General features: G+C 40.8%; 1 protein-coding gene across 3 annotated transcripts in view; it reads right to left on the reverse strand.

The window, feature by feature from the left end:
* Positions 1-8,771, reverse strand: part of AGPS (alkylglycerone phosphate synthase) — a 63,129-nt gene extending 54,358 nt beyond the window's left edge. For all 3 annotated transcript variants that reach the window (XR_007505768.1, XM_049798071.1, XM_049798062.1), the window contains exon 1: positions 8,561-8,771. Coding sequence is in view for 2 of the 3 variants with exons in the window: in XM_049798071.1 (XP_049654028.1) it covers positions 8,561-8,754 (194 nt within the window). In the remaining variant the exon portion in view is untranslated. The remainder of the gene's footprint in view (positions 1-8,560) is intronic.
* Positions 8,772-25,544: the final 16,773 nt, after the last annotated feature.

Genomic DNA, 25,544 nt, shown 5'->3' on the forward strand with positions numbered 1-25,544 from the left:
TCTATGTGTAATGACATAATTCACACACCCTTCTATTTTTCTTCCCGAATCACTTTCCAAAAACAAACATAGACTCATCAACATTTGGTATTCTTGCTTTAAGCTCAGTGTTACTCAGCTCTGTACTGTACCTGAACTGTCTCATTTAAAGACAACCCCTTTCCTATTCTGTACATTGGCTTCAACAAAATAGCAAGCTCACTGACTCTACTTTCATCTTTGACAGAAATATGGAATATTTTAGCCAGAAACAGTAGGAAATGACCAGTTCTTTCTTGCCTTCTAACTTAAAAGCCAGAAATTCACTACTGAAACGTATAAAGTACTATAAAGCAAAGCTTGCTTAATTTTTAATATATATTTTTATATACATGCACAAAATTATATTGCCTGAAGGGAAAAAACCTGAAAGAAAACAAGTTACCATGGAAATGGTGACAATAGGAGATGAAAACAGTGTGACTAGGTTAAGTGAATTTAAATATTTCACTTTCATTACAATGCCCAACACTGAAATATTAGTTTGACTCAATGCAATAAGGATTTTTACAGCAAAATAAGAAGAGTCAAGTGTTGTCTGCATTTTTCTGGAAAACTGGCTATGGAATAATCAAGGAGACACTGGGCAGGATGCTGTTGAGGTCACAGCACAAGGCACTATATTAAGCCCCCAAATGACCATTAAAGTGCCTACAAACTGGGCAGAAGCTCATGAGGTGGCAGCATGCCCAGTCCCAGGGTGCAGAAGGGTGGCTCCCGATCCACCAGCTGAACTAGTGCTCATGAGGTATCCAGTCACTCAGCTGGGCAGACAGAGGCCTCCAGACCTACACTATTTCAGCAAAACTGTACCTCCCAGCACTCTCCAAATCTTGTGTTTTAGTGAGAGGCACAGTGACTGGCTGAAAAAGTTCTTGTGTCTGCCTAGGAAACTGAAGAACAAGCACAGGATCTACCGCAAGTTTTCCAAGTTCAGCATCCAAAGTTCAACCCACGTGGTAATTAAACCATGGATACCATTTTTCAGTAGCTTCAAATGCACATCACAAGTATGTATCAAACATCTGCATACACAATACTTAAAACTGCCAGTTGAGAAGAGTTTTTATCGTGGTTTAAACCCAGCCAGCAACTAAGCACCATGCAGCCACTCACTCACTTCCCCCTGCCCACCCAGTGGGATGGGGGAGAAAAATCAGGAAAAGAAGTAAAACTTGTGGGTTGAGATAAGAACAGTTTAATAGAACAGAAAAGAAGAAACTAATAATGATAACACTAATGAAATGACAACAGTAATAATAAAAGGATTGGAATATACAAGCGATGCACAGTGCATTTGCTTACCACCCACAGATCAACACACAGTTAGTCCCTGAGCAGCGACCCCCCCACACCCTTACTCCCCCCAGTTTATATACTAGATGTGATGTCATATGGTATTGACTACACCTTTGGCCACTTTGGCTCAGCTGCCCTGGCTGTGTCCCCTCCCAACTTCTTGTGCCCCTCCAGCCTTCTTGCTGGCTGGGCATCAGAAGCTGAAAAATCCTTGACTTAGTCTAAACACTACTTAGCAACAACTGAAAACATCACTGTTATCAACATTCTTCTCATACCCAACTCAAAAAACATAGCACTATACCAGCTACTAGGAAGACAATTAACTCTATCCTAGCTCAAACCAGGACAGTTTTATACTGCAAAATAAAAGCATCACCAACAGTTGCAGAGCATTTTATTTTCCAAGGTCTAAAGCACATTCATATTATAACACCAGAAGTATAACACAAAGTTTTTTCATCTATGATAAAGTTATGAGATTATGTTCAATGAAATATCAGAACCAAGATAAAGTAATGAATGAACTCCAAACTTTAGCATCATGTGATTTAAATGGAATTGCCTCATTACACAGACATACCATCTAAGCACATAAATATCAATAAAACTCCCTCCTTCTCCAACATAATCTGAAGATCTGGTACTTTATAAACAAAACTGAGACAAACAGGCTAATTTACTCAAAGGACAAGTGACAGTTTCATGTATTTTCTTCAGAGAAGATGAAAGTGCAGTTCAACCCAGCTGAATCAATGTGACTCGGGTGGAACAAAGCCAAGATGCTCACATCAATTTCCTTACAATAAGCACCAGCATTTTCAATCCAGTCACCAGCTGATGCTCAGCATTAAAACAACATATACATAAAACACAGACACTCCTGTTCATGACCCAAAAACCAGCACATTCTTGGAAATTAGTTTAAAGTGGTAGTTTTAGGGCTACCACATGGGCTAAAGCACCAATATTTGCCTAATCTAACAATGCAAAGTAGTCTTGCAGGTTGTATAGTTCTTGCAAAACTCAGTGCATGGGTGCAGTAAGACTGAGGCAGTACTATGGTACTAAGAGGCTACAACAAGACAACATTACCCAAACAGTAACTCCTCAAAGCCTACCTCAGCTGGACTTTTGGTTACCAACTCAGACCACCAGCTGGAAATTCAGAACCTTTTCCACAGGTGACATCAGAAGGTCACTCTCCCTCTCCTCTGGAGCACTCTCTCCATTTGGGTTATATAGTCACACTTCTCAACCAAGTAAGCAAGACACTCCAGAGTGTTTTTAAAGCCAGTAAGTAATCAGTATGAGGTGCCTGGAAATTAGGAATGCAGCCCAAGGAATCCCTTCAAGAACTGCTTTGTGAAAGCATCATTTATCTGGAGAAGAAAGCCATGCTGCAGGCAGGGACTATCTGCTGTGTTTCATTCTTACATTTCTTCCCTCTCAGAGGATCTTCCCTGCAGCAAACCAAATGTAATCATTCTCAAGCCTGAAGTCAAATAACATCTGTTCTCTAACCTTAGATACATTCAGGTTTCAGCTAAACCCCTGCAGCTGCACATACACCTGATTCAGTTGCTATTCTGTTGACTGAATATCAGATATGGCAACACAAACCTGGGTTCATAGTTACAGCTTAAATCTACAGTAAGCAACAAATGCAGACACAAGATTCTAGGCATAAGACTTCAAGGATTTAGGTACTCAAAAGCAGTGTGCTTTTTTTTAAAAAAAAAACCTGTTCTGAAAAAACAAATGTTAACCCTCCTTACACATGTTCCTATCCTCAACTATTTCATTACTCTTCATTTCACCACATTGTAATAAAAAAGCCCCAAGGAATAAGGAAGTCAGTGTTTCTCTACTGTTCTTTCATAGAAAGCTTAAGTCAATTAGGGTAAATTAAAGATCCAGGAAAGCCAAGACATTATAACTAAGCTTCTCGGTATACACTTAGCCAAATGATTATTCTTATGCAACAGAATACTTTACTAGAAGCTACCTCTATTCCACCTACTACTTTAATTGACAGTGGTTTCATTTTTATCTTCAAAGAGACTGCTCTACTACAAAAACTGCATGCACATGGCTACTTCCAGGCAGCAAATGAATAAGCACTTAAAGATTTTTTTTCAAACACTAGAGATCAGTCTTTTAAGAAATATTTTTTGAAAGCTTGCAAAACCAGGAAAGCTGCTTCACTATCTTAAAAAAATGAGTTAATGAAGTACTCAATTGTCTGCCATTTATTTGCTCTAGCAAAATAAGCTCAGTTCCTGAACAACACTGTTTTACCTATTGCATAGAGAATTTTTAGCATCTGATGTATTTGCTACAGAGCATAAGTGCTGAAGAAAACTTTTCGGCCTATACCATCAACCCTGAAGACTTGCACACAACAGCCCAATTTTGGATATAACAACACTACAGAGACATTATGCTTGCCCATCACGTTCAGCCTACAATTGATTTTTTTAATACTTCACATGACTTGTTCTCTCCTCAGAGGTACAGTAACATTTCAGGAAAGTCTAGCTGGCTGCAACCTGTTACACTACAGATGTCCTTACTTCACCCCAGCTCAAAGTAGCTTCTAGGAAGTTCAAGTAATTACTGCAGTCTATTGCATTAACAGATCATTCTATTCAGTTTTAAAAAAACAAATCAAGTTTGAATAAATAGCTATATATACACACATTCATTTTCCTGTACATCACAGTTCAGATCTCAGTAGATATCAAGAAGTCTATCTACAAAATTCTTTCAGTTTTTGCTGTAAACTGCTATTTGCTTTCATATAACAATCCATGTTTTACTTTACATATTAAACACACTTTACACTTCTATCTTGTATCTTCATTTTTTCTAATAAAATTTAACCAATGAATATATCCAGTTTGGTTTACTTGGTATCAAGTGATCTGATAATACTTCTTATATTACTTAAATTCTTACAGATTTCTTACCTTTCATCTGCCTGACATTCAACAACTTGGAGCTAGAAGACAAACAGGAATTCCTGTTGAAGCAATTTGAATATGAAGTCACATTTGCCTTCAGATTATGACACTTTCTTTTTTTAGGCTAAAGTTTCCATATTAGAATCTTCTTTCTTTAACCGTTCCTCTACTTCAAGCATTAACTTTCACTAGCTATTAACTGCTCTGATGCAATCACAGAGCCTCCTGTGAACTGCCACACCTTCCTCAATGCAACAGGCTCCTACTCTTCTGATTTGTTAAGACTATCTAGTGGCACCAGCCCTTTCCTCCTTGACATAAGTTTCCACCATCTTAAGCTCAGAAATCAGCTATACCAGAATTCAGTTTATTGTCAAGTGTTGCTTAAACACTGTTGTCTAAAGAGTCAAGTGTTTGTAATAAAATAAAGATTGCTCTGAATATTAGTGCTAAGATATGAAGCCTCTTTGACATTACTTGTTAAATTCAAGTAGCATCAACTCTTTAGGAGTTAATTCATGTTGCTGCTTGAAGTCATAATCATTACCAGCAACTACAGCAAGAATTGCAAGAGTTCGTATGAAGGTATGGCAATATTAACACATTACCCTGAGCAACCTGGGTGTGAACTTGATACAGAGCAAGTGGCTGGCTATACACTCATCCCTTAGTTTACCCTGGATAACGGTATGCCCATAATAATTAAGAGAGATCCACAAGCCTCTCTTTATCCCACAGGAAAGAAGCTTCTCCACAAAGAGATAGGAAAATCAGGAAATCCTGCCCTGCTTTCTCTTGCTCCAGGACAGAAAAATTTTAAGCCTATGAGCTACTGAGTCAACATTTAGTTATAATCAATTAATACTCCCTTTTAACAAGGGCCAAATTGTTTAAAGTTTTATTTGAATAACTTATAATACAAGCTATTATGGCAAGATTAACATCAGTGCATGCTCCACCTCTGAGGCACTCATTTTCTAGCATACATAACAGTTACTCTGGTACAACTGTGTTCTAGGGAGTTGTGGCACCTTCCTGTTTTCAAAGCAGTACAGGTTGAACACTTCTTCATCTTCAAAATAACTGTAAGTTTTTAATTCATCTCTCACCAGCAAAGCAAGCTGATTAGTAACAAGTCAACAAAAGTCAACAGCATAACATAAAAGCTCAGAAAAGTAATTTCAAGGAAGAGTTCTTGTCCAACTCAATTTTTTTAGTAAGTTTTTCAGCATGCTTATCATCCTGTTAATGCTTCAACACACATTGTCTAACACTGTCTAACTATGATCCCCATCTTCCACTGCAACACTGAATTAAAATATGAAACTCAAGCCAGGAATGCCACCAAGAAATAACATCTCTCCGCTCTTCTAGTACTTAAGATTTCCTTCAAGAGGATACTCAAATGAATATAGGGTTGCTTGTCTTTTTGGAGGACCTTTCCCATCTCAATAATGATCATTTTAAGAAGTAGGAAGCGTATTACAATCTTTAAACACATCAATCTGCAAACATATTGTTTAGCCTTCACAAGCATTTTTATTTGGAAACAGGAACAGTTAGATGAGGACCCACAGACTCTCAGTCAATTCCACATACTCTCCTTCCTCCCCTCTACTGGTGGTGAAGAATGTCCGGATAAGATCCTTAACAGTTTGGTCTTTGAATTATCAACAAGAAAGCCATGTTTCTGCACACACATCACTGTCTAGTGACTATTGGATAAGCAGCCAGAAAAAGTTTCCTGTGATCAGAGACATATACCGAAAGTACTACAACAGGGCAGGGCATAGGAAGCCTTCTACTTTGCAGAATAAATGCAAGATGAGAATAGTGCACCTAAATCCAGTACAATAGTGTCTGTAGCTCTGACACCATTTCAAACACTACAGGAAAGATGCAACAAGCATAACGAACAAAAATTTTGCTTAAAATTTCTGGCTGCAGCTTTGCTAGGAAAACTTAAAGCAGTAGTTCAAAAGTCACAGAAAAGCTGAATCATCATACAGAAGACTGCAAGAAAAAAAGCATGTGGGTTTGGATTGTCCTAATGTTGTTGATAAAAGCCATGCAATATCACAGTACCCATCTATAGGTCAGTTATTTTTACCAGATTTTTCAGTCAACCTTTAGGCCTCACAAATAGATCAACCAGCTCCAGATTAGCTGGAAGTCACTAGAACAGGACTCCAGATGTTTATCACTTGCCACCTCCAAATCAGTATAGGCAGCAAAATTGTCTTTATTCCCCCATCACTCACTTCAAAACCTGGGAATTATCCCCAAACACAAACTCTACCTAGATCCTCATATCCAAGATATATTTAAGTATCAAAATTGTCACCTGCAACATCTCAAACATGTTTCAACCACTTCTCAAGTGTTCAGAGGGAACCTTAAGACAGAAATACAGCCCCCTTTAAGATATTTTTTTTTTGTTCCTACACATACAAAAAGGCTGGGCTCCAAGTATATCAAGACAGTTGTACCTATGGTGCAGACCAAGCTTTCCAGCAGCTCCCTTACACTCCCACAGCAAATTATCCAGCAGTTGCATCGTTTTGATCATAAGCTCCTTGAAACAACACAATTTTTATTCTTAATCCAGAACAAGTTATTTAGAGTAAAAATAGCAATCCATTTTGATCCTATAGCAAATCCTAATATGGGAGAGCAATGTCGGTAACTTGTAGAAGTACGGGTGTTAAGTTCACTATGCCCGTGTTTTTATGGCGAAAGAAGCTATCCTTCAGGTCACACGCCTCTTCACAAAAGCCTGTTTCTCCCAGTCTTCAAGGATGCAATAACTGGCTGTAGAAATTATGCAATAATCCATTTAAACTATATCCCTGAAAACTAGCTAAACTGGTATTTTTTCTGAAACAGTGATTTCTTCCTAAACTCAAACCAAAGAAAAACTCAATACAGAAGGCAACAATTCTGGAATGACCCATTTCTTCCAGTGAGCAGCACTGTTTGACACATCTCCTGCAAGAGCATCAAATACCTCTCAGTGAGAGCTAAAGGCTTTCAAGGTTGTTAACATTTGACTACATGCCCATGACATCCCAGTCCTCCCAAACCAGGCAAGCTCAGCTTGTGGCCCTGGGCCACAAATGGCATGTTAGAATAATTCAGACTGTCCCCTGCTCTCTTCTTGAAAAAAAGCTGAGCGCAAACCATGGGATGAATGCATTTTCCTCAAAGGAGGTAACAACCCTCTTATCCACTACTTGCCCTATCTGCCTCTTTACTGCCTCCACACACTACCATACTCGTCCCTGTACACGGCTCAATGGAGAGCAATAGGTTGGCTATAACCTAAACCTTAAAATGGTCTTACAGACTAGCAAGCCAACACACATATAGAAAATCCACATCTGAGAAGGTGGAAATCACAAAACAAATACAAGTCCTGCCCGACAGAAAAATAGGCTTCATGATGATAAATTACATGAAATTGTATCATGGTATTATAATTGCAGCATTTGAAAGAATCTGCTAGAAAAATAAATCCAAGACCCAGTGAAACAATTTTGAACTAGACAATTTCACTATTTGTCTTCCCTTGGTCTGATGTGACCTGAGATTCCTTACTACTAAATATGGTACGAAACAGAAAAGGTAGTTAATATACTTAAATCTATTCATTTTCTACAAAACTTGCGTTAGAGCCTAACGTACAAGTATGTTTTTGGCAGCATTCGCATAAAGTGAAGGTTTCACATTATCTGTGAACAGAGGAGGACTGAAAGCCCATACACAAACTTTGCTTTTCACACGTGCTGCATTCTCCGTTATAACAGCCACAAAGTATCTTACAAACATTGAACCTCTTCTCCAGTTATTAAGGTGACTATGAACGCCTTTCCATTTTAATACAACCCCACCCACTACAAAAACAAGCGAGAGGCCGAAGACCACCTTCTTTCAGGTTCATCCAGTCCCCGCAGCGGTGAATCGCTTCAGCGCTTTCCCCGCGTTTGGGCTTAGCCCCATCCTCCTCCCCGACATCTCCCAGCCCAGCTGACCCCGCAGCTCCCCGCACAGCCCACGCGGCGCCTCCCCGGGCCCCATCAGCCCACGCCCGTCCCCGGCCGGGAGCGAGACCGCTCTCCGCAGCGCCGGCTGCCCCAGCCCTAAGCCGTCACCCGCACCGGCAGCCGGCCGCCCCGGGAGCCCGCCCAGGGTGGCGCGGACCCCCCCCGGCGCGGCCCGGGGCCCGCTGCCCCGCGGGGACCCCCTCCCGCACCCACCGCTTCTTCGGGATAGAGCCGGAGGCCGGCCCGGCGGAGCCCCCCTGCGCCTTGCAGGGGCTCAGGGATAGCGCCTCCCGCTCCGGAGCCCGCGGCGAGCCCCGCAGGTGGCCGGAGATGATGCGCAGCCGCCGCCGGGCAGAGGACGGGGAGCCGCCGCCGCTTTCCGCTGCCTCCTCCGCCGCGGCCGCCATCGCACTTCCGTGTTGTGCCTCCGATCGCCACCGGGTGAGAGGTCGGCCGGGCGGAAGACGCCTCCCGGCGCTCCCCTCATATGGGCCGTCCCGGCATGCACCGCCGCCCGCGCGCCTCCCGCCCCGCCCCGCCCCGGGGGAGCGGTGGGGCGCGCGGCCCCGTGAGGAGGAGGAGGGGGGTTCCCGCCGCCGCGGGAGCTGAGACGTTGGTCCCCCACACCCCCCCCGTGCGGTGACCCGGCCCCGCTCGGCTCTCCTTTCCTCAGACGGGAGTGGGGGAGGGCGCCCCTATGGCTAGAGCTTCGAAGCCGAGGCCTGCTTCCATAGGCAGCCGTGCAGCCCGCCAGAATAGCTGCCTGCCTCAGCAGCTCAGGACTTAAGTGACGAAACATGAGAGAAAAAAGGCTTTATTAGAGATTTCTCACATCTTGTGCTACAGTTATCACCCCTTTAATCTCTTAAACATGAGGGAACACAGGTGCGTGTTTGTTACAGGTGAGGATTGCCTAAGTTACTGATGAAATATTAATTAATGGCAATCACATAGGTGGGTTACTTAAGAAATAGGTTGGTGAGGTGACAGATCATCCTACAGGAGTTACAGATTTTACCGTGACTGTTGACAGGGACACAAGGCCCTGGTGAGTGGAGGGCTGCTGAGCCAAGTGCCTCTGCCTGTGTAACCTGGCTGTTCTTCCAACGCCATATATTGCTAGAAGAGAGGCTCCCGGTGAGCTGCTCCCGCCCCCCCCCCCCCCCCCAGTAAACACACAGCACAAAATGAATGCTGACTGGCTGGAGGGAATATATCCCTTTTTGTAGCGGAGACACCCATCACTGGTTACGGAACTGTCAGTCCTGACCCTGTTTGAGCCCTGTGGGAACAGCTGGGATTCACCCCGTAGTATCACTGTGAAGAGGGAGAAGAATTGGGATTTAAGGGGAGATACAGATGTGATGGCAACCCCAGGTGCTGTCTGGTACTAGGAATTTACTTTCATGCGCTGGACTGCTTTGGTCACCTTTGAATTTCCACTCAGGAAAAGATGTGGAAACTGGACAGATTTTAAAGGAGAACAGATGAGAAGAGGGGTTTTTTTCATCAGAGAATGAAAAAAGGCTGAACAAACTGAGTCCCTTAAAGAAGACTAAGGAAGATAGGTTATCAGTCTTCAAATATGTAAAAGACTGCTAGCAAGTGAAAGGGAGCAATCAATCTGCACTTCATGTCCCAGCTATGTTGGTGAGAAGTAATGAGCTCAAACTGCAAGATACAACTTCAGTATACCAGTATAACATCAGACTACTTTCTAATGGCAGTGAAAATTAAAAACTGTTGTAGTCTGCCTAAGTAGAGAATAAAGTCACCTTCATTAGACAGCGTTAAGAACAGACAACATACATCTTTCAGAGAATACATCGTTATAAGCAGTTCTGCTTGGGTCAAGGTGATGGGCTACATGACCTACTCAGATTAATTCCAACTTCTTCCCTGTGATGTCAAATACCTCACACTGTTGAAGCCTACTCAGTTGTCACACACGACCTGTTTTCATGATCAGCTTTTGAAGCTGGGTGGCACAGACCAGCTTTTTTGAAGTCTTGAAGTGGAATACTAATATCTATACGATTACTAATACTTTTGTAATGATGTTTTGCCTATTGTTTATTTATTTGTTCATTCCTTCCTCATACATCCCTATGCTTGTTATGTCATGTACATGAAATAAAATCACATGAAAATTCGTAAAACTCTTACCTTGCCCTCTTTTGAATCTCTTTCAGGGACCTATTTCTCCCATGATACTTCAGCTTGATACCTTTCCATTAGCTAAGCAACTACCAGAAAGTTCTCCAGGGAGCAGCATCTAGCCGAAAGTTCTCCAGGGAGCAATACGTAGTGCACAAGCAGTGAGACTTTTGTTCAGTTCCCTACTTCACATGCAATATTTTTGCCTCTTTGAGTCATAGCTCCCCATATATAAACCAGGCAAAACAGTATCTCCCTAGAGAGACTGATTTGGAGATAAGTACACTAAGGACTGTGTGACAATATAGAATTAACCCCTATAAGACCTACTGATGGAAAGCAGTACATAAAAGCCACCCAGGTATTATTACTATTTGTTTTGCTTTTATTCTCACTGTTGTTAATTGATTTTATGCCCTTTGTGTACTTTGACTAGAAAATAGTTTGTAATTTTCCTGGGGCAGGAATTGCACTAGTTGCAATGGGGTCTCAGCTTTAGGTTAGGTTTCTGGTATTACTGCAACATAAACAGCTGTTCCGGCAGTTTGATAGTTTGGTTATGGAGTTAAATTTCCCCCATGTGAATAATTTGTATACTACTTTCTGGATTAACTCATGCATATCCACATTTAACTGTCTGCTGCTGTGGAGGCAGTCTGTAGGGAACAAACACGGGTCTCTTGACTGAGTTTCCATTCACATTGTTTACTGAAGTTCTGGTTATAACTGGGGGGACTTTAAGTCACAGTTATCTAAATCTTTTCAGGTTGCTAAACGCTGGCAAAGAGATACTAGATTCATTGTAGTAGGCTTCAGATTCTCCTAGAATATTTCTTTGTATCACAGTCACTTGTAAGGAACAATAATGAGCCCATTTTGATCCTAATCATAGAGGTTCCCAGTAAAAAATTGAATTCAACTAGTTTCTGATAAGCAATATTTGTCACCACTTCAGAATTTAATTCTCAAAGAAGTTCCCGATTAATTCTCAAGTGCGTGTGTGGCTGGAGATTTAACTGGGGGTATTAGAGGCATGGTGGTATGGTTTGGAAACCAGTAAGAACCCTTGTCTTACACAGAGCAAAGGTACAGCTAAGCGACACCTCGTTTTTGTGCAAGAGGGGTCTTTGCTTACAGTAAGAAAGCTGAGTTCCTGCAAGTGCTCTGCATGCAATCCTCATTTCCCTTGGAAGAACGGCAATCTTTATAAAAAGAAACAGTAACATAATGTACTGGTGGATTGTGAGGTCGTTGTTTCTCATCATTTGCCTGAAGTGAACCACTGGCATATTTTCAAAAAATATGTCTAATTGATTCATATAAAGTCTATCTGATAAGTAGAAGTGCTGAAAAGAAAACTTAGGAAACATAACAATTTTGGAAGTAATATGGTTGTGACAACAAAGAGAACTGATTTCAGTAAAAATACCAGGAGATCTACGACGTGGTAGTTTGAAGTAAGCTAATCATTACTGAGCCAGAGCGGCAACATTCGCCGTTCCATGAGCTGTCCTTCCCATATACCTGAATGCATCTGCAAACATGAGTGAGATGCCAGCTCAACGCGACACTCCTCATGTCACCAAGGACCTGCATGTCCAGAATTCTGGACACTGACATTTTCAAGAATCATAGTTTTAAAGAGAGTTTACAGTGTAATACAAAATAAAATAGCCAAAATACTTTAAACTTTCAGAGAGGTCATCATAACAAGGTGTCTCACAGCTCTATTATGTAGTAGTCCCTTGGGAGAGCACAGAGGGAAGGAACATGCTGCTCTGGATGAACGCTGCACTCTTGGGTAACCCATACGCAGGCTGTGAAAAGAAAAGACTCTTCTGATAAATTTTCTTGCCTTGAATGAAGTCCTTCAACAGACTGTTGAAAATCACCTAATGTAGCATGAGAGCCCTTGAGATGTAGCTATCAGATGTAGAAAATTAATTGATGGGATACACATCCACTCTTAGAAGCTTCAGCAACTTACAAGTTGCTGAAATAGCAACTGTACACATATCTAGAAGAGAAGGTAGAGCACTATATTCAACTTAAAGTGTAAAAAGAATTTTGAAAATTTCCAAAGCAGTTTTATTGAAACCTGAGAAAGTTCCTGGTCCCAGATGAAGCTAGCAGGAATTTTCAGTGCTATAGTACATGCCTGTGCTGTTCCTTAACTGACTAAATAGTGGAAAAATGTTATGGGATTTTGTATTTATTTTTCACTTTTAAAGTAGCACAGCTGTGAGTTATAATTCTTAATTCACCTCACCGCTTCTGAGGACAACAGAATAACATTATCGTAATATTAGCCAATGAGAAAATGAACATAAAGAATCCTTTGTTTTCTAGAAAGGTGGGAAATTAGAAACTAATTTTTTCAAGAATCTTCATTTCATGGCACTACTTGCAAGGTTAACAGAAGGAAACACCTACTTGAATAAGGTGTGGTTTAGATGTTCTTGATTTCTCCAGTTCAACTACTATTCAGATATGATTGACACTAATCTATTAGAACACCTTTTTATTCTGTACCCCTGTACAAAAAGCCACCACCTACAGGGGTGGGGTTTTGGCTGCCTTAGGTACAGGATGGGTGTGGGACCTTCACAGCTGAATCATGGGCTCAGAAGAGCCTGATGAGGCAATAAAAGGGGGAAAAGAGCATAAGCCCTTGAGATCACCTCTGGATTAGTCATTTTTTCACCGGGGGAGGGGGGGGGGGGGGAGGTGTGAAGTTACACCCATTCATTAACCTGTCATTCAACACCAAGTAATTCATGCTCTGGGAGGAGTTTTGTTGATATTTGAATGGGCCAAGAAGTTTTCCTGAAAGGAGCCAATTTGTCTAAGACCTACTTAGGCTTTGTGCCATTTTTATAGAGTCAGCAGAGACCCTGGGCGAAAGGCACCACATCCATCCATCCATCCATCCATCCATCCATCCATCCATCCATCCATCCATCCACTGACCAGCTTATGGCAATATGGGGCTCAACTTGCAGGCCTTAGTGCCACAGAAGGAGAAAGGCCCAGGTCTCAGAGCTTATAGCTAAGGAGCAGTCTGCAGGACCTGAAGCCACTGGCAAGGATCAGCCTGGATTGGAAAGGTTGCACAAGGATAGGAGGAACTGAAACTAGGAAAAAGGTGATAAAAGCCTGCAGAGCATGGGCCATGAATGCAACGTCCTACCTAGGGATCTGCTAACCATTTTTATATGGAAAAGGTTAGTGGGCATCATGTTCTTTCTTTAAACATACAAAAAATAGAAATGTTTTTGTACATGGTGGGCAACTCTCTCCTGGTAAAGAGAGTAAGTATCAAAGATAATCAACTCAGCTTTCAGTTGACAAGATGATTTGAACAGCTTAGAAATGCTAGAGCTTAGAAGTAAGTCTGTATCTGAACAACAGCTGATCACTGACAAACAAGTGCTAAATCCTTGTCCATAATATATTAAAAAATGTGTATCAACTTCTCTGTGAAACTGCTGTGACTTCACTAAGCCTTCCACTGGTGCCCCAAGGCAGAGTTATTAGAAATACATTATTATTATCTGTGTACTAGTAATAACTCCAGATCTGACTTTTCTGTATATCACATTTTGCATGAAAGAAAAATACTTGCTAAATTGTTTGCTGTATGCATGGATGAGTTTGTGCATCAATCAATTCAAGGCTGGCCTTTGCAAACTAGGTAAGACACATTTCTATTTGTTTCTTCTGATTACTTCTCATAGTAAAATCAGTTAAACCCTATCACTACTAGCAATAGTAGCAGATATGTTTATAAATATACGTGCTTCACAGGTTCCCGGTGAACTTATTTCACCTTCTTCATTCTACTGTAATGACAGTCCTGCTGCATCCAAATAACTGAAGGGAAGAAAGGCAAGCTTCCTAGAAAACTCTGTGTGTTATCAATTAATATGTATAATATGACTGAAATAACCAGGGAGCTGCTAACATCCTGTGTACAGCCCTCATCAGTTAATATTTAAAATAGGGAAACAATAACTAGACATAATTTAGGGTTTAGAAACTAAGTATAAGAAAATGGGGCTTTATGTTTATGTCAGAAGAGGTAATGGAATGTGGTTTGGTCAATAAACCCTGAAGAACTGCTTGGAACTGCCAAGGTTAGGGAAGAAGTAGGTAAAAGGTAATTCCTACATGGGGAAATCGGGACCACTGACTCATTGACCACCTACTCAAATGATACCACCTACTCAAAAGAAGACAATGAAGGAAGAAGACAGAGTCTGCGCACTAATTCACATGAGAGGTGAAGAAGAATGAACCAATCATTAAGGGAAATAATAATGAATATGTATTACTTAAGTATAGAAATGTGGGAATTTTTGAGACAAAGGTGTGCTGTCTTGAGACAGGCACCCATTCATGCGCATCAATGAAATTAATGTGAAAATACCTCGACCTTGTGTGTTATTGGCTTGCACACTGGGTAAATGAACCCCGTTTGAGGGACAGAATGCATAGAGATGTATAGCCCTGCCCAGTTCCAACTCTTCTGCAATGTATGTCAAAAGCCTGTCAAGAGAAAAAGCTTTCATACTTACTTATTGAGGCAATTCAGTAAAACCAACCAGAGTTACCACATACGACTTCCTGCGGCTTTGTCAGTGAAAGTAGCCATAATTTGACATTTACAGACAGTTAGCTTTCAAGATGTGTATCCCAAAGGAGCTCAGGTATGGTTTGCACGCTCTTTTTTACTGCCCCAAGACTTTCTCTCCTTCCCCTTTTTTAAGAGAGCTGTCAATTAAAGGGAAATGTAACTGCCCAGCATGACAAGGGAGCTTCTGTAGAAACTATTTGCCTCTACACTTTCCTGGCTGTTGCAACTCCTGTACACCTGCATTTTGTCTTGACTTCATCTCATAACTATTCTCAGTTCTCTTTATTTACTTTCAGAACCTCCATTTTTCATTCCAGCTTTATGCCCTCCTGTGGAAGAGTCTGGCAGGAAGTGCTGCAACACTGAAAATCCCCTTTTGAGAAGGAGCATTGCCTTTCTCAGCCCAGTTTATGAATTTCTCCTGATGAGAGTAGGTAGTTTCCTTTTGAGACATTTAATTCATATAATTATGATACTCTCCTCATTTGGATAGTTATGTATGTTGGAAAGGAAAGATGCTGTTTTATATTTTCCCGAAATATATTGCTTTGATAGCCAGCAGACAGTAGAGAAGTGTTCCATGGGGAATTGAGGCAGGAGAAGCTGGCTATAGTAAACACTAATCAAGTTCAACAATTTGTCCTGATAATCCTATATACTGGCACTCTCCTGTCCCCTGTGCTCCAATCTGTATGGAGTGTGAGGTCAACTCAGGATACTGCTAGAACCTCTTATGTATATCCAATCCTCCAGGGAGATACTGGGTGCTAGATTGTATTATAGCATTTTGTTAAATAATCCATTCTAAGTATGTAGTTCAATGCACTAAAATTCTTGCACTAAAATTCTTCCAATCTGCCACAATTTCTCAGATTTTAGAGAAGGAAGAAATGACCTAATAACAGCATTTGCTTAATTCTGTATTTCCCTTGCTTATGTCCCTAGACATATCATTGGTTCTAATAACCATTATTTTACTCCTAAGGGTATATAACGTATAAACTGTATTGTGGAAGAGAATGTTGCTCGGGTTTTAATTAGAAACTCAATTCCTGCGTATCCTTTTGAGAAGATTATACATATGACAAGAGCTGTACAACTTCTGGGTGAGAAATAGCATCTCAGGAGGAGGAGAAATACAAAGGTATGGAGAGGGCTGATTGTGCTTGAATGCAGTTTAAGCCTGTTGGACTTTTTACTTGCTTAATTAAAATATGAAAAAGGTGCTGATGAAAAGCCTAGTGTATTTGTGCGGTTCTTGACTGAATCTTATTACAGAATTCTTTACTGTTGAAAATGGACGTTAATCAGCTAACTTAGCAGAAATGTTTGACATATTTCAATTAAAGCTGTAACACTTAACTGTTGTGAAAAAACCCTTTCCTAGATCAGATAGCAAGGCAGCTTAACAAACAAATCAGCTATTGCAAATCCTTCCTCAGAGTTTAATGAGAAGGAACAATTTCTTCTAGTGTCTATTACATTTTAAGACAATTACCTGAGTGTGCTCTAGGGAATACCAAGGTATGCAACATCAGACACACAATTAAGCAATGTAATTGTGTAAACACCATATTTGGGACAGGCAGGATGTTTGAATAGACCATGCAAGAACTGTTCCCAAATGGAAGCTGACAAATAATCATGGGATGCTTTAAAACGAACAAAACATTCTTTAAATGTGAGTTGTATTTGACTGAAGTGTTTGATTTTACTTTTAGGGTTCCCTTCACATAGCACCATTGTTCTATTCACATTTCATGCAAAACAATTGATTATTTTTTTCCTTTGCTTAAAACAATAGGGTTTTCCATGACCTGGAGGGAACTAGATGTCAAAGCAGAATGAAACATCTACAGCTTACATTAAAATCATTAATTCTGTTTCAATAATACTTAGATTATCCTCATATGATCTTATATTACTCCATAATTATCTCCTATACAATAGTACAATTGTCCTGTAAAGGTAACTACTAGTGGAAAGTTAAGATTTTATAACTAATAAGAGAGAAATTTTATTAAACATCTGAATTTCCCAGCCCATGATAGGTGCTTTGTGAAAATGGTAGACAGAATACAACTACTCTGAAGTCTCTGCATTTGTTCTGATATACGTAGGCACCCATATCCTTTTATAATTGAGATCCATAGTCTTTCAACACACAGCTAAAAGTAAACACTATCCCTGCCGTTAAGGTCTACTGGGGGCATGGGTTAATCTGTGTCCTGATGTCCTGCAGCATATTTGCAGTTTTTGCACTAAGCTTCATGCACTCTTAGCTAAACAGCCAATGGTCTCCCGATCCACTGTACTTGTACCTCTGTTCAGCCCTCAGCGATATTCACTTCCCTCTTAGTCTGTTCCCCCAAATTTTCCTGCAATGCTGTATCATTCCTTCTAGTTTGGCCCAGCTTCCCTTTGCATTGCCAAATCAGAGGTGCCTTCTGACAAATCAAAGGTACTTTCCCTGTATGTACTAAGTAGATACAGGGGACTAATACAACTCACCTTCATTTTTAGAGACATGCTTCAAGATCGTAACTTTAGAAAGACATTCAAGAACACAGGCAAAGATGATGAGAATGATTAGACAAGAGTCAGGCAGAGTGTAGACAGAAACAGGTGGTGGTATTAGGCATTTAATCGTCTCTTCATGTGCTGTGCCAAGAGGGGATCAAGTACCCTAAGCAATTATATGGCAAGATAATGGAGGCAAACTGAACATCCAGCAATGGCTTTTTATGTGCTTGTGCCACAGAAAGCTTCAGCAGGAGACTGCCAATGCCATGAACACAAGATCTTCTGTGTCCTTGTACCATGTTTCTTTTGTACCTCTATGGTTCCTCAAAGAATGGAGTAATGGGAAGGAGGAATTGCAGTCAGCGAAAGAGGAACCAGAAGCACAGAGCTGTGAACAGGGAACTTAACCACAGGCTGGTGAGCACCATCCACCATGTGCTGTCACACTCATGGCTAACCACAGCAGAAAGGGAGTGATTTCCTGGTTTACATTCAGCTAAATTGTTGTTATGCCAATACTATACCATTTGCATTTGGTTTGGGGCAGAAACGTGCAGCTCCCACACCTCATTTTCATTCTCCTTTTTCTGGATCTGGATCTAAGCTCTTCAGTTTTGCCCCACCTGTGAAACAAGAACCAGAAGGAGGAGACAGGCTGAAGCAATAATAATGACATCAAGTAGTAAATCAAGGAAGCTTGAATAAATGTAGCTAATTCTGTCATTCTGTGAAACAAAACAAATGTTGATTCAACTATAATTTAGGCTGAAGAGTCAAAGGCAGCTGAACAGAATATTTGTATGAGTAAAAGCAACATTTCTGCTCAGATGCAAATATGTTGCGGTTTTTAAAATGTAGTTTTAACATCAGAGATGCTAGTAAAAAGGGATGATTTTCAGGATTTTGCAAATTACAGCACAGTATATTAAGAGGAATGAGTGGCAATTTATCTGAATATGCAAGGCTATAAACTGGAGCAGTTCAGCAGCTGCCCCAGAGGCAGCTAAACTGTCTTTGTGATGAGAGCGAGAGCTTCCTGGAGAAGGGTACAGTGGACAGTCATGGGTAGGAACCATTAAAAAGCATCATTACCTATAAGTAAGCAAGCACTGCTAGAGCAGGCTGAATCGTGAGTCACTAACAGGCAGCCTGGCAATGTCTCCCTTTCACTTTTGGAATTATTGGTTATTTGTTGATTTTAACTTTTAAAAATTTTGTTTCCTTCCCAATGATGATGTGATTTGAATTCATCTGCATATTTGATTATTGTACTGTAGCAGTTTAAGTTTATAAAATTAAAGAATAGCTTCAGCTCATCCTGCGGAATTTGCGCCAGCAGGACATCTTAAATGCTCCTACTGCTGCTGCCTTGCCAGACCTGAGGACTCCAGTCTTGGGCACTGTCAAGCCAATGCTGTTCACCAGTGCTTTGTTTCGATAGAGAAATGTGGTGCATACAAGGGATAACAAAGGCAGCTCCTTTTTTGAAGAACACAAAATAGATTAAGCTGGTCTCAGCTGAAAAGGATGCCATCAATTTAGACAGCAGCCTGCTCTTTCAGCTGAAAACATGGGAAATGGAGCAGCACAAATGGGTGAACTGCTTGATTCTCCAAAATATTTGTGAGATAATTAATCTCTACTGCTTTCTTTGTTTGATAGGGGACCAGCTTACTGCTCCATTACATGCAATGATATCGCTGAAGAAGGTAGGCATTTTCAAATGAGAGAAAAACAGAATTTATTTTCTCTTTAACACAACATTCTTTGTGTGTTGAGAAGTTAAAAAAACAACTGTCCTTGTGTTCACGGCTCCTCAGCACTGCAGCGCTGGAAGTTTAGGGGCAAAGGAACAGTTGTAAAACAGAAAGTGGGGGCAAAGAAAGCAGTGCCAAACTTTGAGGGAGAAAGTACTACTGTAAATATACCTAATGACTAGGCATAAAAAGAAGTACTGAGTGATTCCTCATGCTCTTGTGAACTGAAAGCAGCTTGGTGAGAAACCTCAGGGCAATCATTCCCAAGCTTGCTGGAACAGCAAGACTGTAGGATAATAGTGTTGGCTCCCCTGCTAGAGCACTCCCTCCTGGCCAATGTATGGATTAGTTTTAAGAGGGCAGTTAAGGATAATAGTACAACCTTGTGACTGAAGGAAGAATATAACCATGATAATAAATTCAGCAGAGAGAGAGTTAGAAAATTGAGACATTTATCAGGACAATTGTCTTGCTGTGACAGTAGTAATACTTACCCTGGACAACTTGGTACAAAGCAGCTTGGGCCAAGAGCATTAAAACTGCCTTACCCCTATTTAAATGCCAAATTTCAGCTGGAATCGAGAGGGTGAGACTCCCAGTACACAGAAAAACAAGACAGAGCTGAAATGCCTGTTCTTGAGTCCCTAATTTGAGTTTTTCTTCTGTTTGAATTTTTCCTTAAATGGCTAGAGATAATTTCTGTCTTATTCCTCCAATAAGATGTTTAAATTCCCCATTTACTGCTCAGTACATCATTCAAACTCTCCAACTCTCAGAGCAGAAAGCACTGCTTTTGGCTCTTTAGCAGAGAGTTCTCTGCTCTTGGAGCAGGAATGCAGAGACATAGCACATTCCTTCTACAGAAAGCTTTTTAGCAATTATTTTGTAGTCAGCCGAAGCATGTATTTGTTTATCAGCAAAGTCTTTTCTAAACACTTTTGTTATAGTGTCCAAATATATTTTATTGCAGCTTCTAACCAGTTTCTAAACACCATTAAAAAATTGAAAAATTATTTACCTCAGATTTATTTTCCTGATGATACCATGTAACCCAGAATTGTAAAGCATTCCTGCCCTCCGTAGCTCTCACTTGACTTATGCGGCTTTGTTGGCTGTGTTAAAACAGACAGACTTGATCCTTATGCCTTGTCAATCTTAACTGAGATTTCAGTCAGTTATGTTTTGACTGGATTTAACAGAAAAGTTTACAAATTCTTTTTTTTCCTCGTCAACCCTTCATTTTTCACTCCATCTTCCCTTGTACACTGGCCCCAGGACTCTATAAAATGTATTAAATGTTGGAGCAAGATTCCAGTCAGCAGCCCCTGCGCACAAGCATCTCCCAGACTTCTGGAGTGCTGAACTGTGACGAGCTGATTTGAATCAGTGCCTCTGTGGTGAGCTTTTGATGCAGTGTCCTCAGCCCTGCAAATCCCTGCAGGTAGTCCCAGCACAGGCCAGACAGAGCAGGCAGCACGTCCTGGAATGCCTCTGCTAGCACAGACATCCCCTCCCCTCTTCACACAGAGGCTGAAGCTGTACCCCAAAATCTGGTGACATCTTTTCATTTGTCCTACCACATCTAGGGACAGCAAGAATTTACATAGATGACATCTCTATGTGAAAGCCATTTAAAATTGCACAATACTGAGTTCTGATCTAAGGAGACCTGGTAAGCTGAGCAGGGTGGGTTAAGGAGACATTTTCTGATCAGACCCAGCCTAAACGTGTCATTGGCAAAGGACTGGGGTGTGCTATTTCTGACCTTTGCTTCCAAATGCACCAAAGCATGGCTTTCCTTTTACCCAGCAGATGGCCAACTGCTCTTGGTAACAGAAAATAAACCTAAGCAGAGGGTTTCTCGCTAACATTTATAGCCCTGCAGATGGACACTTTAAAGGAAAGGCAGCTTTGTTAAAACATAAACCAAAAACCTATGATAACTTTAAATTCAAGGTCTGATTATTTTGTGCTCTCTGGTGGATCTCCTTTTTCTTCAGACAACTCTCCCTGAATAGTAAAATACATGCAAGGCCTCTGGGAAGTGTAGCATGTGCTCCAGGGATGTGGAGGGGTTTACCAGGAGTGCAAAAGCCTGCAATAACAGAAAAGGTAGGCTTTCTATCTCTGGAAAAGCTCAGAAATATTATGCTTAATTATAGGAGAAAATATAAAGAAGTGCTTTGAAGTTTTGTTCAATGAAACTATCTGCCATTCCCTGATCTTGTTCTTTCTCTGAAAGATCATTGCTGTTCCCAAGAGCACTGCAGGTTTAGCTGGACCCAGTGGTTGCACTTCTGCCTAATGCCTGTGGCTTCAGGTGGTTGGAGGGCACTCCTAGATGGGAACGTGAAAGTCTAAACTTGAGCTAGTATTTTCTCCAAAGTTCACATTCAGAATTAACCCAGCAGCTCAGATATGGTACTGCAACCTACAGTTACTCATCCAGAGGGGACAGGTTCAACTCACATGCTTAGAATTATCCCTAATGTTTTGTCTCCCACCATTAACTTTTAGACAGTAGGTAGTTACCAGCATGGGCAGGCTAATGGACAGACATCTTCTAGCACCAGTGAAGGTCTCACAGTGACAAAATGAACTAGCTAATGTAAAACAAAGTAGGAATGGAAACAACAAACTTTCTTGCATTGCTAGGACATTATGTGGCCTAACACATTATGGCAACCGTTGGCAGACACTCAAAAGCTGGAGCATGGGGTGCTTAAGAGGCTTAGACTGACCAGTCACAGGCTTTGTCAACCCACATCTCTGGGAACTGAGGGCACGGTAGATGTCAGTTCTCCTCCCAGACCTGTTCTGTTTGCAGTAGTTTTCCGTCTTCTGCTTTTCCCGTAACTGTTACGGCCAGCGCTATTCAATCAGCCGGGAGGTATATGTACGCCCTGTCAGATATTACTGTAGTACAGATATTACAGAAAACAGTTTCCTGCTTTATTTGATATAATTTCTAGCACAATTTGAGTTACTGTTTTATTATTCCTCGTATGTAGCCAATTAGCCTTTTCTGTCTGAAGATCTCTCAGATGGCAACACCTCAAAGAATGTAAATTAAGGAAGTATGACTCTATGGTAGAAAACTAAGAAAACTGGCAGGAATCTGACAGGCAGATAAAGTAAATAAAATAGCATTAACAATCTTAGCAAAGCATTCCCGATTTTGAAATTACAAAGTCCTTTTCAATAAACTTTTCACATTACTTAAACACTGACTGCATTGTGTTGTGCAAACAGTTTTAATGTTCTCCTTTTCCTGAAACAGGAGGTTATGCAACCAGACAACAATACACACCTTGCTGTTTGAAGACAAGTTTAAAAAGCAGTAAAGTATCATAAAAGTGTCGTTACAGGAGCAAAAGCTCTTTCGAATCATTTTAACTTGCTCATTTCACAAGAGAGGGAGGTTGTTTAAACTCTGTGACATGGTATATTACGCATGTAAGCCATAAAAAGTAACCTTGGGAGACAGAAGCACTGCCTGCACCAGTCAATAATGGGTGCAAAAAGCGTTTGCCTTTCAGAGGTGGCAAATAATACTGTAAATTCACATACAAAAGTATGTGCAAATGGGCTAAGAAATGCCAAACAGGTGGAATGAAAAGTTTCTGGCATGGAAAGCAACTAACCTGAGGGGAACTTCTGAGCAAGTAAGGCCAAGTGTGCTCCTCTCCCCTGCTAATGTTCTCTGCCATTCTGCCCTTCTACCTTGGCATCTGTTACCTTGATATGCTTTTACTATTTCCTGCACTGCCCCAGGTGTTTCTAAGCTTAGGATTTGATTTTTGGCACCCTTTTCCCTATCTTGCTTATGCTTGTTTCAGGCAACAGCAGCTGCATGGAATAAATCCTTTGAGTTTTATAGAGCTATTGTTCAAAGTCATGGTTAAGAGTGCTCCTACACGTTTCAATAGTAAACAACTGTAGAAAGAAGCTGGAATTAATAAAAACATAATAAAAAGGCAGAGCTAAATACTGCTATACAGTGAAAGCAACTGGAAGTATGCATGTACAAAAAGACTTCTTTGATTAGCACATTATGAAGGAATGATCATTCTTAGAGGAAGAGTATGCAGTACTGATGTCATCCACCAAGATGTGTCATTGGTTTTGTGTTTTGAATCCAGTTTTGAATAAAGACCACAGAGCAGAGATGTTAGATGCGCTTTCTTCATTTTGTAAGTAAAAGTAACTTTAGGTCCTCTTTCAACCAAGTGACCAGTACTCCAGTACATACTGGAACAGCCTCAGGGATGATCTAGTTATGTTTGCACTACAGCTGTTCCAAAGAGAGAGAGATTCCAGCTAAAAATACAAGTCTTCCCTCGTTTCTATCATACCCCTTTTTTGCAGAAGAGAAGCACTTGGCATACAACTCCTCTGGCAACTCCACACCAGCTCAGAGGCTTCCTTGCAAAAGAGCTGTTCCTTGGAGTCCATATTCGACCTTATTGCTGGAAAAAGAGAACAGCTTGGCTTTAGCAGAATTTTCTCTGTAGTCTTTTTTTTTTTTTTTTTTTTTACTGGGTTACCCACAAATCACTAATTAAAAGGAATAGATCCTGAGAACAGGTGAATTCAGAGTTACCAGTGAGACTTGCTATTTTAAAGACTATTTTACATTTTACAGGATATTAGTCATATAGCCAACTCCTATTTTGTGAAAAGCTGTGTGTATAGTGTGCATTTTTATATTATCTAGAACTTCAGAACACAAGATGGCAGTGTACATTTTAGTGATTTCAGGCTTTGAGCTGCTCCTGCTAATCAAACAGACTATAGAACATTTTATTCATTCCTATATGAATCTGATCATGTACTTGCGGTATTAGAAATAAACGTAAAAGTATTTGTCAACAGCAGAAACAAATGCAATTTGCCAATAAATGAATATTGCGTGAACAAGTGTTAGGTAAAGCTTAATTCAAGATTTTATCGTACATAACAACACTCTGGAGACATTAAAAGCCTCTTATGGAACTCCTCAGTTGCAATAACAAGAGGGTATCCCTTTATGAAGGAATGGAAGTTGGCTCCAGTAAGAGCTTCAGAGCAAAATTGGCTGCTGGGGAAAAGCACATAAGAGGGCTGGCAGCCTGAAATGTGAAAAGCTCAGGACTCTCGGAGGGGTAGTGCAGACCACTGAAGTGGAACAGGCTGAACAGTATCTAAAATTGAACAGGTGCCTTTCTATGAAAAAAACAGCAAAGCGGACAACTGTTTGGCATGACAATTCAGAGAAAAAAAATTTCCACTGAGAGGCATCAAATTAGACGATAGGTCTCTGGCTGAGGACAAAATTGCTTAAAGAGCTACAAGGAGCCAGACCTTTCTGTGCGTAACTTCAGAGAAAGCTCATTCAGAGTCTCTCTGGGTACCAGTGGGAAAAGGGAACCACAGTAACAAACTTTCTAGGCAACTACCCCCCAGTCTTTTCTTGGGTTGAGCTGCATATTGGAATTAGTAGGTGTAGCTAAAAAGCTGTCTTGGCTGCCTTTCTGAGCTCAACTCCTAGCATTTGGTTATGCAAACATGGCCTTATTAGAAAGGCTGACTATATAGTAAAAAAAGCCCTAAGAAAAATAGTAATATTTCGGAGTATAAAATAATCCTGGAAGACATTATCCCCGTGGGATGTGTAATACTGACAAAATTCTAGGCAGTCCTGCTTTCTCCCTGGAGGATGTTCAGGTGACATTGCCTCCCTGCCCCTGAACTCATGGCACTAACGGACAAGTCAGTTTGACCCAGAAGATCAAAACTCAACACCAAGGTTCATCATTTCTGGATACAGCTCTTAATTTAACACAGTTTTTTGGAATTAGATCATGAAAATACATATATTTGTCAGACAGGTGTGATATAACTGTTTTCTATTTTTCTCTCCAGAATGGGAATATTTGTCATCCTCTATTGTACTGAGCAATGGCACACCTCACAGAAGTGTGAGTGGACCATGGCATACAGAGCTTGACCAGCATTTTTGATAGAAGGTGGAATTGGGAATGCTGGTCCCCGAGTCTACTTTTCTTGTAGTCATTATCCGTGTGTAAAAATATTGCCCTGTTCCCAATCCCTCAGTCACAGTAGCTCCAATGAAAAGTTGCCA

Source organism: Accipiter gentilis, chromosome 1 (genome assembly GCF_929443795.1).
Source record: "Accipiter gentilis chromosome 1, bAccGen1.1, whole genome shotgun sequence".
Lineage (NCBI taxonomy): Eukaryota > Metazoa > Chordata > Aves > Accipitriformes > Accipitridae > Astur > Astur gentilis.